Source organism: Clarias gariepinus, chromosome 2, assembly GCF_024256425.1.
Source record: "Clarias gariepinus isolate MV-2021 ecotype Netherlands chromosome 2, CGAR_prim_01v2, whole genome shotgun sequence".
Classification (NCBI taxonomy): domain Eukaryota; kingdom Metazoa; phylum Chordata; class Actinopteri; order Siluriformes; family Clariidae; genus Clarias; species Clarias gariepinus.
This window is the reverse complement of record NC_071101.1, coordinates 16,524,798-16,542,000: the sequence shown is the minus strand read 5'-3', so window position 1 is coordinate 16,542,000 and position 17,203 is coordinate 16,524,798. Positions and strand designations below refer to the sequence as shown.

At 37.5% G+C, this 17,203-nt stretch overlaps 2 protein-coding genes across 4 annotated transcripts in view; both read right to left on the bottom strand.

The window, feature by feature from the left end:
• LOC128507376 (protocadherin alpha-C2-like) overlaps window positions 1-15,690 on the bottom strand; it is a 61,062-nt gene extending 45,372 nt beyond the window's left edge. Inside the window, exon 1 of one of the 3 annotated variants that reach the window (XM_053478267.1) lies at window positions 13,125-15,690. In XM_053478267.1, the coding sequence (XP_053334242.1) occupies window positions 13,125-15,491 (2,367 nt within the window). In that variant the 5' untranslated portion in view covers window positions 15,492-15,690. Of the gene's footprint in view, window positions 1-105; window positions 2,464-4,198; window positions 6,653-13,124 lie in introns of those variants that run through there. The other 2 variants (XM_053478241.1, XM_053478285.1) reach the window with 2 other exon arrangements.
• On the bottom strand, window positions 9,009-11,432 carry LOC128508930 (protocadherin alpha-3-like). The gene has a single exon (XM_053480421.1). The coding sequence runs from the start codon at window positions 11,430-11,432 to the stop codon at window positions 9,009-9,011; it is 2,424 nt and encodes an 807-aa protein (XP_053336396.1).
• Window positions 15,691-17,203: the final 1,513 nt, after the last annotated feature.

The following is a 17,203-nucleotide window of genomic DNA, read 5'->3' as shown; positions in this document are numbered from 1 at the left end:
AAAACTTGATTTTAAAATGTGAATGGGAATTGGTATGTAATGTTTTAGTTCAAACAAAAAATTATTAAAAATCTATTACAAACGATTTATCCTCTCAGATCTTACCTTCTCTTTATTCGGAAGTGTTTGAGTTTTGCAAAAATTGTTTCCTCCGTTTATACTGATCGATTCAGCATCGGCAAGCGGAAATGACGCAGGGAAAACCACTACATCACTCTTCAGGGTGTCCGAGCTAAAACAAACATCATACTGCTGTGTGGATTTGGAGTAAGACCAGCTCCCATCAGGATGTGTGGTTATCACTGGAGCACGGTATCTGCCGTATGTCATGCAGCATTTTACAGCTATTAAACTGATCAGACTCAATAAAAATATCACTGAAACCGACGCAATAGCAATCAGCAAATATATATTTAAGTCCGAGAAACTGTCATCCTTTATCGGCAAACGTTTAAAATGAGTCTGTACGTCACCTGTGTTCTCAACAACCACAATATCAAGAGTAACAGTTGCTGACAGGGATGGCTCTCCATTATCAGAAACCAAAATGACGAGCTGGTGAGTTTTCAGGTCATTGTCACTCATTCTCCTCTTAGTCCTGATCTCTCCGCTGCTGGTTCCAATCCTGAAGAGGTTGTTTCCTTTTGGTTCAGAGATGTGATAAGAAAGCAGTGCATTATATCCAGAATCGGAGTCTACAGCTCTGATCTTGGTCACAAAGTAGCCAGCTTCAGCAGAATATGGAATGTTCTCAGTATGAACAGAGCCAGTCTCAGAATAGGGAGTGAGTATCATTGGACTGTTGTCATTCTCATCCAGGATAAAAACATTCACAGTTACGGTATTGCTCAGTGGAGGAACACCTGAGTCCGTAGCTTGAACTTTAAGCTGGAATGTTTTTATTTCCTCATAATTAATTGACTGCAAAGTACAAATATCGCCACTGTCAGGGTTTATGTTTACCATAGATGTTAAATAACCGTTTTTAGAGTTTTCGAGTAATGAATATGATATTCTGGCATTATCACCAAGATCAGGATCAAAAGCAGATACTGTATAAATTAGAGAGCCAACTACACTGTTCTCTTTTACATGCACATTAATGACTGCGTCTGAAAAATGTGGTGCGTTGTCATTCACATCGGAAATGTGTACAATAATGACGGTGGTGCTGGACAAAGGTGGAGTTCCTTCATCAGTAGCTGTGAAAGTTATATTATATTGAGAAACACTTTCTCTGTCTAGGTGTCCCTTCACAATTAACGAATATCTATTTTTATACGTGTTCTGCAGCGAAAATTGTAAATTATCTTGCATATTTAGAAATGTTGCACCATTTTTACTGGAATCCTTATCTTTTACCGCAATTAAACCGACCACCGTCCCATCAGGAGAATCTTCTTTAAGAACGTTAACTAATGACGTCACGGATATTTCAGGAGCATTGTCATTGACATCGAGTATTTCAACTAGTATTTTACAAAACGCTGACCTCGGATTGGGGCCTTTGTCTCTTGCCTGGACTCGAATTTCAACTGCAATATTTTGCTCGTGGTCCAGCTGTCCCTTCACTGTTATTTCACCGGTATCAGAATTGACTGCAAATGAATCAATAGTCCGGTCATTGTCATGATTTACGAACGAATACATGATTTTTCCGTTCAGTCCATCATCTGCATCATTTGCGGTAACTGTAATGACAGGTGTACCGGGTGGTGCATCTTCTGGTATTTGAGCTTTGTAAAGCGATTTTTCGCAAACGGGAGTGTTATCATTCACATCAATGACATTTACTTTTAGATTTAATGTACCTGATTTGGGAGGTTTTCCTCCGTCTACCGCAATCAGTAAGAGATGTATTACAGCATTCTTTTCCCTATCTAGAGCTTTCTGTAGAACTAACTCAGCAGATACACTTTGCTCTCCACTGTGTACATCAATAGAGAAGTGCTCATTTTGACTAAGCCTGTAGCTTTTTATCGAGTTGCTGCCCACGTCTGCATCAAATGCACGCTGTAAGGTAAACCTGTCCCCTAGAGAAACCGACTCGGAAATATTAAATACTGTTTCTGATGAACTGAAGATGGGTGCGTGATCATTTACGTCTAATATAATGACCTCAAACCGATACATATTTAAAGGGGAATAAATAACAGCCTCTAATTCAAAATTGCATTTCGTATTGCGCCCGCATAGGTCCTCGCGGTCTATCCTTTCTTTAACATGGAGAACTCCAGTCTTCACATTTAAATCAAAATACCTTGCATTAGGTCCGGAAATAATGTGGAATCCACGGTGCTCCAAGTCATGGACATTCAGATTCAAGTCTTTTGCTAAATTCCCAACTGTTGTCCCTGGATTACTCTCTTCCACCACGGAATAAGCAATCTGCCCATTCGCAATGCTGAGAAGACAACAAAGCCAAGTGAAAATTATCCACAATCTGCTTTCGTGCATGACCATTTCAGCCAGGTCCTACTATTAAGGACCTTTCGGTTCAACATAAAAATCTAAGCGTTTGACTGAGATTTAATCCATTGTCCAACAGCGGAAAAGCCAAGATGTTATTCTGTCTCTTAAACAATAGCCGTGCGCCGAGACGCCCTTTCGCTTGACGAAGAGAAGCCTCGCAAAACAGGCAGAGACTGACACCATGTGGACATCACGGAACACTTAAAAAACATGGATGAGTAATATTTATAAAATTTAAAAAATTCATAAATGTTGACAAATATACAGTACATCTAAATAAATTTGAATGTTTTGGAAAAGTTGATTTTTTACAATTTATTTCAGAAAGCAAAACTGATATGTTCTGGATTTATTAAAGGTAAAGTGAAATGCTTTTAGCCTTTTTTATTTCAATGATTATGGTTTACAGCTCACGAAAATCAAACGTCTAGTATTTTAAAATATTATAATATGTAATAAGATCAACTATACATGAAACCTCAGATTATCACTTACTGAAAAACATCATGCTGCATTTCAAACAATTTGGTTTCTGTGCCTCCCCACCCATCCTCCAGAATCTAGAACCATGATTTCTAAACAAAATTGAAAATGTACTTTTATGTAAAAAGAGGACTTTGGACCACTGAGCAACAGTCCAGTATTTTTTCTCCTTAGTTGCGGTAAAATGCTTTTGACCTTGTCTCTCGTTCAGGAGTGCCTTGATACAAGGAACACAGCAGTGGAAGGTTATTTCCATGAGACATATGTATGTGGCAGCTCTTGATAAAGTAACTTCAGCCTCACTCCACTCCTTTTGAAATGTCGTTAAGTTCTTCACAACACTTTTGCATTTCAGTCAATTTTCCATTTATATGATTCAACACATCACTTTGCAAACAGCCAGCCTTTTCAGCAACCAGATTCTGTGGCTTATCTGCCTTGTGGTGGGCTTTTGAAAAAATGACAAGTTAGCTGTCTTCCCTATATAATTGTGGTTGTGTGTACTGAATTAGACCAAGATATATGCAGTATTTATAATAAATGAATAGTAATATACCTAAACGTAAAATATATGAATATTTTCTAGAGATACGAGTTTGCTTGTGTATAGTGTATGTTCTGTTTTTTTTGCTGGTGGTGTTGATGTTATGTCAGATAACATTATGATATCACGACATTTAAAATAAAACAAGGAAAATACTACAGGACTGAGAGATGCATCTGCAATTAGGTAATGTGGAGATTCTATGAAGCTAGCAGGTGCAGTTATTTGACTCTCAATTAAAAAGCAGTAAAATAAATACAGATTCCCCCATACTAGAGGACAAATACATGTGCATTTTAAATTCAGAAGAAGCGCATGGCCAGTGTCAAGTGAAAGATTTGTCTGAACCTTCAATCACTGATATTATTTTAACCCCAATAAATGCTCATTCTTATATTTATATTATCTGTATTATAAGCCCTGTCAAGACACAAAAACTGTAAATGCTTAGGCAAATGTTAATAAGTTTAACCTATTGTTTATTAAGTCCAGTGGTTTAGAAAAAAAAATTCTCATTGCAAAGCACATAGTCAAACTAAACTTAACTGATTATGCATTTTACAAACTAGGAATAATAAAGATATTTTGTAGAAACTTAAAACATAAAGTAATGCACAGTAAGTGCAAATATTGCATCATACCTGAGCAACAAATAGACCAAAAGTTAATGTCCACAGTAAAGTCCATTTTTAGCCTTACCTTATCTGTATTAGGAAGTGTCTGTGTTCTGTTCAAGATTTCACCTTGATTTATGCTGATCAATTCAGCATCTGCAGGCAGAAATGGTGCAGGAAAAACCACTACATCACTCTTCAAAGTGTCAGAACTAAAACACACATCATACTGCTGAGTAGATTTGGAATAAGACCAGCTCCCATCAGGATGTGTGGTTATCACTGGGGTACTGTATCTGCTAAAATTTCCATTTCTTCTGCATTTTGCAACTATTAAAGTGAAGAGACTCAGTACAAATATCCCAGAAACTGACACAGTGGATATCAGCAAATAGATGTTTAAATCCGAGAAACTGTCCTCCTTTATTGGTGAATGTTTTAACTCAGTCTTTATGTCACTTGTGCTCTTAACAACTACAACATCAAGAGACACAGTGGATGACAGGGATGGCTCTCCATTATCAGAAACCAAAATGACTAGATGGTGAGTTTTCAGGTCATTGTCACTCATTCTCCTTTTAGTCCTGATCTCTCCACTGCTGGTTCCAATTTGGAAGAGGTTGTTTCCTTGGGGTTCAGAGATGTGATAAGATAGCAATGCATTATATCCAGAATCGGGGTCTACAGCTCTGATCTTTGTCACAAAGTAACTGGCTTCAGCAGAATGTGGAATGTTTTCAGTGTGAAAAGATCCATGATCAGAATAGGGAGTGAGTATCCTTGGACTGTTGTCATTTTCATCCAGGATAAAAACATTCACAGTCACATTACTGCTTAGTGGTGGCGAACCAGAGTCTATGGCTTGAACTGTAAACTGGAACATTTTTAATTCCTCATAGTTAAATGACTGCAAACTGTAAATGTCTCCACTGTCAGAGTTTATACTTATCATGGACGATATAGGAGCGCGTGTTTTTGAGCTTTCCAATAATGAATAAGAAAGCCTGGAATTATCACCAACATCAGGATCAAAAGCAGATACTCTGTAAAAAACAGCTCCAACCTGACTGTTCTCTTTTACATATACATTAATCACGGATTCTGGAAATCGTGGAGCGTTGTCATTCACATCAGAGACATGCACGGTGATGATAGCAGTGCTTGAGAGAGGTGGATTTCCTTCATCAGTAGCTGTTACAGTAATGTTATATTGAGACACATTTTCTCTGTCTAACGCCCCATCGACGACTAAGGAATAATAATTTTTATATGAAGATTTCATCTTAAACTGTTTAGAATCAGATATATGTATTTTAGCATCACCATTTTTGCCATTGTCTAGATCTGTGACAGTCATTAAAGCAATTACTGATCCCAAAGCAGAATCCTCTCTTACTGTATTCGTAAGAGATGTTAATGTAATTTCTGGGGCATTATCATTCACGTCAGCGACCTCCACTAAGACTTTACAGTGTGCGCTGCGAGGCGAATGGCCGCGATCACTGGCTTGTGCTCGTATTTCAAACGCAGGATTTTCCTCATAATCTAACCTGCCCTGGACTATAATTTCACCACTGTCTTCGTTTATTGTGAATAAACCAGATAATGTTGAACTATCTCGCTCTGTCAGAGAATACACGATGTCACCATTTACACCCTCATCTAAATCTGTAGCCTCAAGTTTTATCAGGGTCGTTCCAGCTGGAGTATTTTCGGAAACGCGCACCTTATAAAGCTGTTTGCTAAATATGGGGGTGTTATCATTAACATCCACGACATTTATGACAACAATCGCACTCCCAGTTCGGGGAGGTTTTCCTCCGTCTATAGCCGTCAGAGTTAACTGAATCACAGGCTGTTTTTCTCTGTCCAAAGCTTTCTGTAGCACTAACTCGGCAGACAACGTCTGCTCTCCGCTTTGTATATCCAAAGAAAAATGTTCATTTTGGCTCAGCCTGTAACTTTTTACCGAGTTGGTCCCTATATCTGCATCCTTAGCTTCCGGCAATAGAAGTTTCTCCCCAATGTGTGCTGACTCAGTGATATTTATATCGAATGACGTTTTATAAAAAAACGGTGCATTGTCGTTTATGTCTAAAATGATCACCTCTATTCTGTGGAGATGGAGAGGATTATTTAGGATGGCTTCCATTCTTACTAAACACTTTGGTGCATTACTACAGAGCTCATCTCTATCTATTCTCTCGTTGACATATAGGACCCCTGTCTTTAGATTTATATCAAAATACCTCTTATTGTGTGTCGATACTACTCGCAGTTCTCGCGAATCCAGTTCAAGCATATTTACGTTTAAATCCTTGACGATATTTCCAACAAACGTTCCTTTTTCTGCCTCCTCTGACAAGGAATAAATTATCTGCCCCGTGCAGAAGCCAGATAAACACAATAAGGCGATGAACCAAATCCTCATCGTCTCTTTATGGGCACGGATGCCCATTGCAGCAACGACTGTCTCAGAAAATAACCCACCCCCCAAAAATCGCAGAATTTCTAGACCAATATTCCATGTACTAATAGTCTCGCGTGGAGCCAGCCCTGCACTGCAAGTCCACCATTTCGTGCTTCAGGAAACAAAGCACGCTCTTCCTTTACGCTTCTGATTAATCATTCATAAGGAGGAGCTTTGAAACAAAGCAGACTGTTTTTTTGTTGTTGTTGCACAGACTATAGCGACACGTTGAGGCACGGGTTTTAAATACACAATAAAATACATTAACAAGTACGTACTTTACTGGCGTTAATAATTGTTATTATTGTTTTACATTTAATTTATTTTTGGATGCGCAAAAAATTGTCCAGCCTCGTCTCCGGAAGTAGACTGTGTTACTCCACAATAATGGCTTATTTCATATAATTTATTTATCTTATATCTTAACCCAACATAGGAGAACACTGCAATTTTTTTTGGTAATGACTTACTACCACTTAACCCCCCGTCTCTCAAAATTAGGAAAATCAAACTTACTATGAAACGTTACTGAATAAACCTGAGATCATTCATAATGTTTGACTATAGTTTACTGTACAGTTTTGCACACATATTTCATTATTTTGTTTGTGTGAAATATTTAAGAATAATATAGAAGTAGTCTACACACCCCAAGGGGAAATTATTTCATCTTGACTCTGATTGGATTAAAAAGAGTCAAAGCCATTAGACCCCCCAATTTAGAAAAAGGGGGAAAGAAAGGGTGAAACGGGCTAAAGACAAATTTATGCAGCTGGCATCCCGTTATGAGTATAATATTAGGTATGTAATAAAATAGTGTTCAATAACACGCGTGCTTGTAGGCAAAGGTGTTTTTGCAGGCGTGTTGAAGTAAGGTTTATCCAGGTCGCCATACATACAAAAATCATACAAAACCCACAAAAACGACTGAGTATCCTAAACAATGTTTTAGAAATACACGAATCGGCCAAAAAAAGTCACCACCTGGATTTTACTAAGCAAATAGTTAAGAGCCTTACGTCTTGCGGTGATTAATATGGTGCAGATGGCAACGTTATTTAACCTTAATTGATACAATGAGCAGATTCTCAATTTTAACAACAATCTCAGGAGACAGACTCTGTGATCGTGGCAAAGATGTTACTGTGGGAAGGGTCAAATTATTGTTGTCCACCAAGAAAAGAAAAAAAAATTATGTATAGTGCTAAAAGTACAAAAATTGGGTTAAGAACTGTAGAACGCATTATGAAAACATTGAAAGATAGGGCACGAGGTAGGTTACACACTGGACAGGGTGTCAATCAGGGTATCATTGCACTAAGGCATTAGGATTCTAAACTAAAAGGTAAAGTTATGTGTATCCATACATTATAAGAACTATAAAGTTTTTCTAAAATGGACCACAATGTACTTTATTTTAATAAAGTTTCCAGTACAATTTAAATTAGTTAAGGATATTTTACAGCAATGTTTAAATTTGAAAGAGAGAATGTTCCACTGTTATAGCACGATAGTCTAAATACTTCATTTTGTTTTTCATTTTAGTATTTTAGTGTAATGCTATAAAACTGAACTTTTTTATTATATTTTACATCATACTTGTATTATACTGTGTCACAGTTCCTCAAGCTATTTTACAAATATTATAATCATGAATTTGTGTTAACACATTATTAAACATGTGTATTCATAGAAATGTATGAACTATTAGTGAAATAAAAGTTTTTTTTTGTGTTTTTGCTTTATTTGAAAGTGTTTTATCTTAAATTTAGAAAAAGTCTGTAAAATAACTGTTTCCCTGCTAAATGTCTAATGCTGTTGCTTTATTGAAGGTGTTTGATTGTAATAATTTGAAAAAAAAAGGAAAATAAATTTTTTTTTTACTGCTACACGTCTGGTGCTGTATTAATTGTGTTAAATCGTTTAAATTTCGGGAAAATCCGTGAAATAATGGTGTTTCACTGCTAAACTCTTAGTGCTGTTAGTTTTTGAAGGTGTTTAATCGTATAAATTTAGGGAAAAATGTAAACTAACGGTGTTTCTTTGTAAAAGATTAAACAATTTAGGTAAATTTAATGTTGTTGCACATAATATTAATATATGAGTATTTTAATATATCTTAATTTTATGGTTTTTGTTTGGAAGCCGTTGCTGCCAGTCATTTGACCGTTTTTCTCTACTCTCAGTGTACCCTCGAAAGTAGATACCTTTTAAATTACAGAACCGACCTGGCAGTTCTCTTTTACATCTATGTACAGTAATGACAATGGCGCTTCATCAACAGCTGAGCATCTAACGTTTTAGTCATGATTTTAAACACATGGCATACAAAGTACGTTCCTTGTAGCTGCAATATTGATATTCGACGTACAGAAGTTGCAGCAAATAAGCTGCATGGACCGTTTTTTTTTATTTTTAGAATAGGTCATATGAAGACTGGAGAACAGTATAGCGCATTTCCTACCTTCTCTTTATTTGGAAGTGTTTGCGTTCTGTTAAAGGTGTCTCCTCCATTTATACTGATCAATTCAGCATCTGCAGGCGGAAAGGTTGCAGGGAAAACCACTACGTCACTCTTCAGTGTGTCCGAGCTAAAACACACATCATATTGTTGAGTAGATTTGGAGTAAGACCAGCTTCCATCAGGATGCGTGGTGATCACTGGGGCACTATATCTGCTGAAACTGCCATCTGTCCTGCAGCATTTTACAGCTATTAAGCTGATCAGACTCAGAAAAAATATCACCGAAACTGCCACAATGGCGATCAGCAAATAGATGTTTAAATCCGAGAAACTGTCATCCTTTATTGGTGCATGTTTGAACCGAGTTTTTATTTCATCTGTGCTCTCAACAACCACAACATCAATAGAAACAGTAGTTGACAGGGAGGGTTCTCCACTATCAGAAACCAAAATGACAAGCGGGTGAGTTTTCAGGTCATTGTCACTCATTCTTCTTTTAGTCCTGATCTCCCCGGTGCTGGTTCCGATTCGGAAGAGATTGTTTCCTTTGGGTTCAGAGATGTGATAAGATAGCAGTGCATTATATCCAGAATCGGAGTCCACAGCTCTGATCTTGGCCACAAAGTAGCCTGCTTCAGCAGAATATGGAATGTTCTCAGTGTGAAGAGAGCCATGTTCAGAATAGGGAGAAAGAATCTCGGGACTGTTGTCATTCTCATCCAGGATAAAAACATTCACAGTCACGTTACTGCTCAATGGAGGAACACCAGAATCTGTGGCCTGAACTTTAAACTGCAATGTTTTCATTTCTTCGTAGTTAAAAGATTTTAAAGTTTTAATATTTCCTGTAACTGAATTTATATTAACCAACGTAGATAAAAGTATTCGGTTATTATTCTTTTCTAAAACAGAGTAAGTAATCTGTGAATTTTCATAAATGTCAGCATCAAATGCAGACAATGTTTCAATAACAACTCCAACCTGGCTGTTCTCTTTTACATAAACATTAATGGTGTCCTCTAGAAACAGTGGTGCGTTATCATTTACATCAGAAACTTGTATAGTAATTATAGTGGTGCTGCTGAGAGAAGGAGTCCCTTCATCAGTAGCCCTAATAGTAATGTTATACTGAGAGCGACTTTCTCTGTCTAGAGGGCCATTGACTGATAGAGAATAGTAATTTTTGTAGTTAGTCTCAAGTTTAAATGGAGTTTTGTTTAAGACAATACAATTCACCAAGCCATTTTTACCACTGTCCCGATCAGTCACTGATACAAGTGCAATGGCAGTACCGATTTCAGCGTCTTCCTTTACAGTACGAAGCAGCGGCGTTACTCTTATTTCAGGTGCGTTGTCGTTTTGATCCAGCACCTCGATCAGAACTTTGCAGTGTGAAGCCATTGGAGGCTGTCCTTTATCACTGGCTTGAGCATGAATTTCAAAAGCAACGTCTTCCTCGAAATCTACTTTGCCCTTCACTGTTATGGCTCCAGAATACGGCTCAATGACAAAAATCTCTAAAATTTTGTCCTGGTCTCTTTTATTTATAGAATAAATAATCTCACGATTCATTCCTTCATCAGCGTCTGTCGCATTTAATATGACAACTGTTGTGCCAACCGGGACATTTTCAGAAATAGTTGTTTTGTAAAGTGGCCTACTAAATACTGGGGCATTATCATTTACATCTAAAACATTAATTATTATTTGAGATGTTCCGGATTTTGGAGGGCTTCCACCATCGACAGCGGTTAATGTCAGAAGAATCACAGGCTCTTTCTCTCTGTCCAAAGCTTTCTGCAGTACTAATTCTGCAGATGCGCTCTGCTCTGCTCCTTTGGACATCGATAGGGTAAAATATTCATTTGAACTTAGCTTGTACGTACTTACTGAATTTTTACTAACATCTATGTCGGTGGCCCGAGGCAAAGGCAGTCTGACACCAGGAAGTGAACTCTCTGCAATGTCGAGCGTGTGTGATTGTTCACTGAATGTTGGAGCATTATCATTAACATCCAAAATATTAATTTCAATTCGATAAATCTTTAAAGGGTTGTTAATAACAGCTTCCACACTGACGGTACATTTGCTCGTTTTAGCACAAAGCGTTTCCCTGTCAATTTTTTCATTCACGTAAAGAAATCCAGTTCTAAAATTTACCTCAAAATATTTTTTCTCTGATCCGGCGAGAATTTGAAACATTCGTGACTCCAGTTCCTGAACATTAATGTTTAAATCCTTTGCAATATTTCCGACTGTTGTCCCGGTTTTCGACTCTTCTGACACTGAGTAGGAGAACTGCTGCCCAGTAACTGCTTCCCAGAAACAGTCAAACAGAACAAGCACAATACACGCAGCAATCGATCCACGTCTAAATACAGACATTGTTCTTTCAACCCGTAATGCATATAACAACAAAATATCTTCTAAATAACGCAAACGGATTTAAGTTAGATTTTACAGTCGTCATTCCTTCTCAGCACGGGACAAGACGGGATATCCTTTTACATTCGTATTGCCTTTCTTTTAAACAAAGCAAAGAGAAAACCACTCCCCATTTTAGTCGGGAGGGGCAGAAAGATAATAAACTAGATTCGGTGTCTTGATTCGGTGGTCAACAGCGACATCAAGTGCAGAGAATTGTTAAAAAAAAAGACCGTGTCCATCTTTTTTCAATGAACACTTTAAATTATTGATTATCTGTATGAACCGAGAACTGTAAATAATTAATAATTGAAATGGCGTTAAGGGATGCCATTTAACACAATCCATAATATTAAAGCACAGCGCACACGATATCAATCAAACAAATAATTTTCTAATTCAATATGGTTTTTAAAGGCAGACATAAAACACTAGATTATATGTCAAATTTGTTTATTTTTTTCAACTCCCGGGATGGACCTGGGTCTGGGTTGTGGATTCAGCACGACGGCCAGCACCCGGTTGGTATTCTTCCAAAATACGTACTAGTATCTCTGACAAAATAGCAAATCGAAATTTAGGCAGGTCACATACAGTAGATTTAAAAAAAAAAACATACAATTCGAGGTGTATTACAAAGCGAAAAAAAAAAATAAAGGAAATATTACGATTACCTGATGACTTCCCGGATTGCGTTCTACTTGATAGTTAACTCTTCTAACTAATAGTTAACTTTTCAGTGGTTCATTTCCAAATAGCGGTAAATAGAAAGCTAGTACACTATGTAGGGTGTAGAATCACTTGCTCCACACACCAAGTAGTGCCTTTGATCAGGTGTTAGAGAGAGATTTGGGATTTAGCCTTGTGTCCTTGTATTGTTGTGCCTTTGGAACAACGTATAAGCAGTTACTGAAGAGACTAATCATTGTTTCAAAATGTTACTAGATGTGTTTTCTTGCCGAAAGCTTTACATGATTGCAGTGTGACCATCCATTGTGTAAAAGTAGTATTGCCAACTTACTTGCTAAGCAAAAAACATTGTCGTAGATTATGCATTTAGGTCACCTAGGCAGACCACTTAGATTACAGCATGTTAAATGTCAGGTTGTAACAATTTAAAATCTATGAACCTATGAACCTAACACGTTTTTTTCTGACTGGTACAAGTGTGCTAATGTGCAAATAAAATAAATCTTTTTAAAGTTATGTCTAATAATTCCCTTTTAATAATAATAATAATAATAATAATAATAATAATAATAATAATAATAATAATAATAATAATAATATTATTATTATTATTATTATTGTGCTGGTGCTGAGGGCAAAAAAAAAATCGAACCAACTATAATTTCATGAGTCAGCAGTTTAAGGTAAATCATACATTAACTCACTTAAACTCTGGAAACTGCTATGGGTGAAAATCTAAGGACATCTTTCCCCATTCTTATCCTGTATCTGTATTTTATACACTGTGCTGCTGCCACGTGATTGGCTTGTATGTATGTATGTATGTATGTATGTATGTATGTATGTATGTATGCATGTATGTATGTAAAGCCAAATATACTGTACATCATCAAATATATACAATGGTGTGAAAACTGCCAAAGGACTCAAAAGTTCTTACCTTGGAGTTTGCACAGTTCTTACCTTGATCATGTTACAGAATGTTTGTGTTCCTTTCAAAGGGTCTTCTCCATTTATACTAATTAGTTCAGCATCTGCAGGTGTTAATGGTGTAGGAAAAACCATTACATCGCTCTTCAGTGTGTCAGCACTAAAACACACATCATATTGTTGAGTAGATTTGGAGTAAGACCAGCTCCCATCAGGATGTGTAGTGATTACTGGGGCACTGTATCTGCTGAAATTGCCATCTGTCCTGCAGCATTTTACAGCTATTAAACTGACCAAACTAAGTAGAAATATTGCTGAAACAGAAACAATGGCTATCAGCAAATATTTATTTAAATCTGAGAAACTGTCCTCCTTTATTGGTGCATGTTTGAACCGAGTCTTTATGACATCTATGCTATCAACAACCACAGCGTCAATAGACACGGTGGCTGACAGTGAGGGTTCTCCACTATCAGAAACCACAATAACCAGCGGATGAGTTTTCAGGTCATTGTCACTCATTCTCCTCTTAGTTCTGATCTCTCCACTGCTGGTTCCGATTCTGAAGAGGTTGTTTCCTTTAGGTTCAGAGATGTGATAAGAAAGTAGTGCATTATATCCAGAATCTGAGTCCACAGCTCTGATCTTGGCCACAAAGTAGCCGGCTTCAGCAGAATAGGCAATGTTCTCAGTGTGGACAGACCCATGATCAGAATAGGGAGCGAGAATCAGGGGGATGTTGTCATTCTCATCCAGGATAAATATATTCACAGTCACATTACTGCTCAGTGGAGGAACACCAGAGTCTGTGGCCTGAACTTTAAACTCACATATTTTTATATTCTCATAGTCAAAAGATTGCATGCTTTGTATCTCTCCTGTTATGCTATTAATTGAAAACAACGAGGAGACTGGAGTGCTGTTGATTGTGGTTTTCAATAAAGAATACGTTATTAGTGCATTGTCATTGATATCCAGATCTATTGCTTTCAATACGCAAATGACTGAACCAACTTTACTGTTTTCCTTTAAGTAAGCATAAACTATCTTATCTGAAAATCCTGGTGCGTTGTCATTGACGTCTGCTACTTTGACATTTATTAATTTAGTGCTATGGAGAGGCGGGGATCCTTCATCTACTGCCATAACTGTGATATTATATTCTGCATTCGTTTCCCGATCAAGTCCAGCGTCTAAGATCAGTGAGTAGTAGTTCTGGAAAGCTGAATGCAATTTAAACGGACTGCGACCTTCAAGTCGACATTTAACTGCCCCGTTTTTACCGGAGTCTTTATCAGTTATTGTAAGTAAAGCAACAACCATACCCTTTGCCGCGTTCTCCTCGATTGGGCTGAGCAGTGACGTCACAGTCACGCTTGGTGGGTTATCATTTATATCCAACACCTCAACTAACAGTTTGGTGTGTCCCGACATAGCTACAATACCCTTATCTGCGCCTTGAACTCGAATTTCAAATGCATTGTTCTCTTCATAATCTATATCCTGTATGAGTTTTACATTTCCTGTTTCACTGTCGATCTCAAATATATTTAGGGTACTTTGAGGCGTGTGACTCATGAAAGAATACATTACTTCGCCATTTAAGCCTTCATCCGCATCTTTGGCCTGCACTCTGATAATGGTGGTTCCAACAGGAGTATCTTCTGCTATAGAAACTTTATATAAAGATTTAGTAAACACAGGGGCATTGTCATTAGCATCCAACACATTGACTTTAATTTTTAAAGTGCCTGTCATAACAGGCGATCCCCCATCAAAGGCAGTAATTAAAAGGTCAATATTAGGATCTTTTTCTCTGTCCAGTACTTTTATAAGCACCAGTTCAGCGGAAACAACTTTATCGCTCTGTGCCTGAACATCCAATGTAAAATATTCGTTAGAATCCATTTTATATGTTTTCACAGAGTTGACACCGATGTCTGCGTCATGCGCACTCTGCACAGGGAAACGCGCACCCGTGGCGGTGATTTCAGTGATATTTAGAAAGGTTGAACTAACAGGAAAAACCGGGAAATTATCATTAACATCGAAAATGTTTATTCTTACCTGGTAAAGCTGTAAAGGACTGTTAGCCAATGCTTCTAAATTAATTGCGCATGAGACGGCGCTGTCACAAAGCTTCTCTCTGTCAATCCGCTCGTTTACTTGCAACACGCCCGTTTTTGCCTCCACTCTGAAGTATTGCTTTTTAGAATCGGAAACGAGGCGGAATTCACGAGAGCTCAGCTCTTTTAACGAAAGATTAATATCTTTGGTTATATTTCCCACTGTAGTGCCCACTTTCACCTCCTCCAAAACACTATACGCGATCTGCCCAGATGCCATGTTCAAGACATAGCCCGCGAAAAAGGATAGAAGTACACTTATAATCCTCGTCATGATTGCTCTATATGCTTGCCTAAAATTAGAAGTAACAATCCTGAAAAATCGGCAGCTAAATCCATTAGGTTCCCACGTAAGAAGGACAGACAATAACCAGAGACAAAAGAAAAGTGCAGCTTGTCTTCTTTGAAGGGCTTAATATCCATACGTTTACACCATCGACATTATCCATCCAGATCTGGAGACAACAAAGACATCTGTGATAGCATGAAGAAACAGACAGTAACGGGGGGAAAGGGGAAATAAATTCACCGTACCGAATCTCTACCGCGCTATAAGATACAGAGAGATGGTTAAAGGGAAAAAAACGCGGCAACGAGAAGAGGGAACTAATGGGATGGGCATACAAGGATATTAAGAGCTTGTGGAACAAGAGCGGCACGCAGTGTCTGCAAAGACTTATAACAAAAGTGCCTACTTTTCCTCCTTTTTTCGCCATTAGATACTTTGAAGCCCGAACATCAAAGAATTAAAATAATTAATAAATATGTATTAAAAGAACAAAACAACAAATGGAACCATTAATAATAATTAAACCTTCGGTGACAAAACACCAATGCTACTAATTGGCTTACTTCTACTACTAATGATAATGGTAATAAAAAATAATTTGGTCAACATGACATTATTCACCGTCAATTTTTTAGAATATCTACTGTTTTTAAAATTCACTTAGGAAAATTACATTGTCCTTCCTTTGTGTTAGGAAGAGAGAGAGAGAGGGAGAGAGAGAGAGAGAGAGAGAGAGAGAGTCGCTAACCTGCTATACCCATTTCAATTTAACAAACAATTTAGCAATCAAATGGGTGTATCTTTTAGACATGGTGAGTCTCCATGGCCTGAGATGTGATATCTGATAGGACATCTAATAAATATCTCAGACAGATTTGGTCCGAATATGAAAAGGTTTGATAAGGATTGATAAAAAAGGCTGCACACAAAAAGTGCCATATTTGGTTCCTCTAGGGCAAGGGTATCCAAATCCAGTCCTGAAGGGGCAGTGTCCAACACAGTTTGGTGATTCTTCTTCTTTAACACAGCTGATTTAACTAATCTGTTTCAATTAGGTTCAGTGGGTGTGTTTAGGTGTTGGTGATTTACAAACTGTGCTGGTCACTGGCCCCCCAGGACTGGATTTGGAGACCCCTGCTCTAGGGGGTGGCTGGTTCACTTAAGCATGACACTGTAGATATTATGTCCTAAGTTCAGTTTCAGTTTTTATGTAGTATCATCAAAGATCTTTGTTCTTGACAACATTAAATTAATAACAAAATTGATTTAAATACATGAGCTAATTACATAATCTTTTTTTCATTTCATGTAAGCAAAATTACAATATCTGGGCAAGTCAATAATTTCAACTCATTAACCTATTGGTCTGTACAAGAGAGATCCTCAAGAGGAGGGCCTCACGTAGTGCATGACTAATCCTAGAGATCTGTTCTGATGTAGATAAAGGATGCACAAATACACAACTCTCTCTCTCTCTCTCTCTCTCTCATTATAACTGCAGTAGTATGTTTTTTTTAACCTAGGGAAAATGCAAAATAAACACTGAGGAATGAGTCAATACAGATTTGCTGATGGGACAACCCCACTTCTGCACTGCAGAAAGAAGAGACTGCACCACTAATTGAAAGCAGATATTGATCTGTAAACACTATGTAGGTGTAATATAATACCTTGAACAGTATGTGACGATTTCTTGT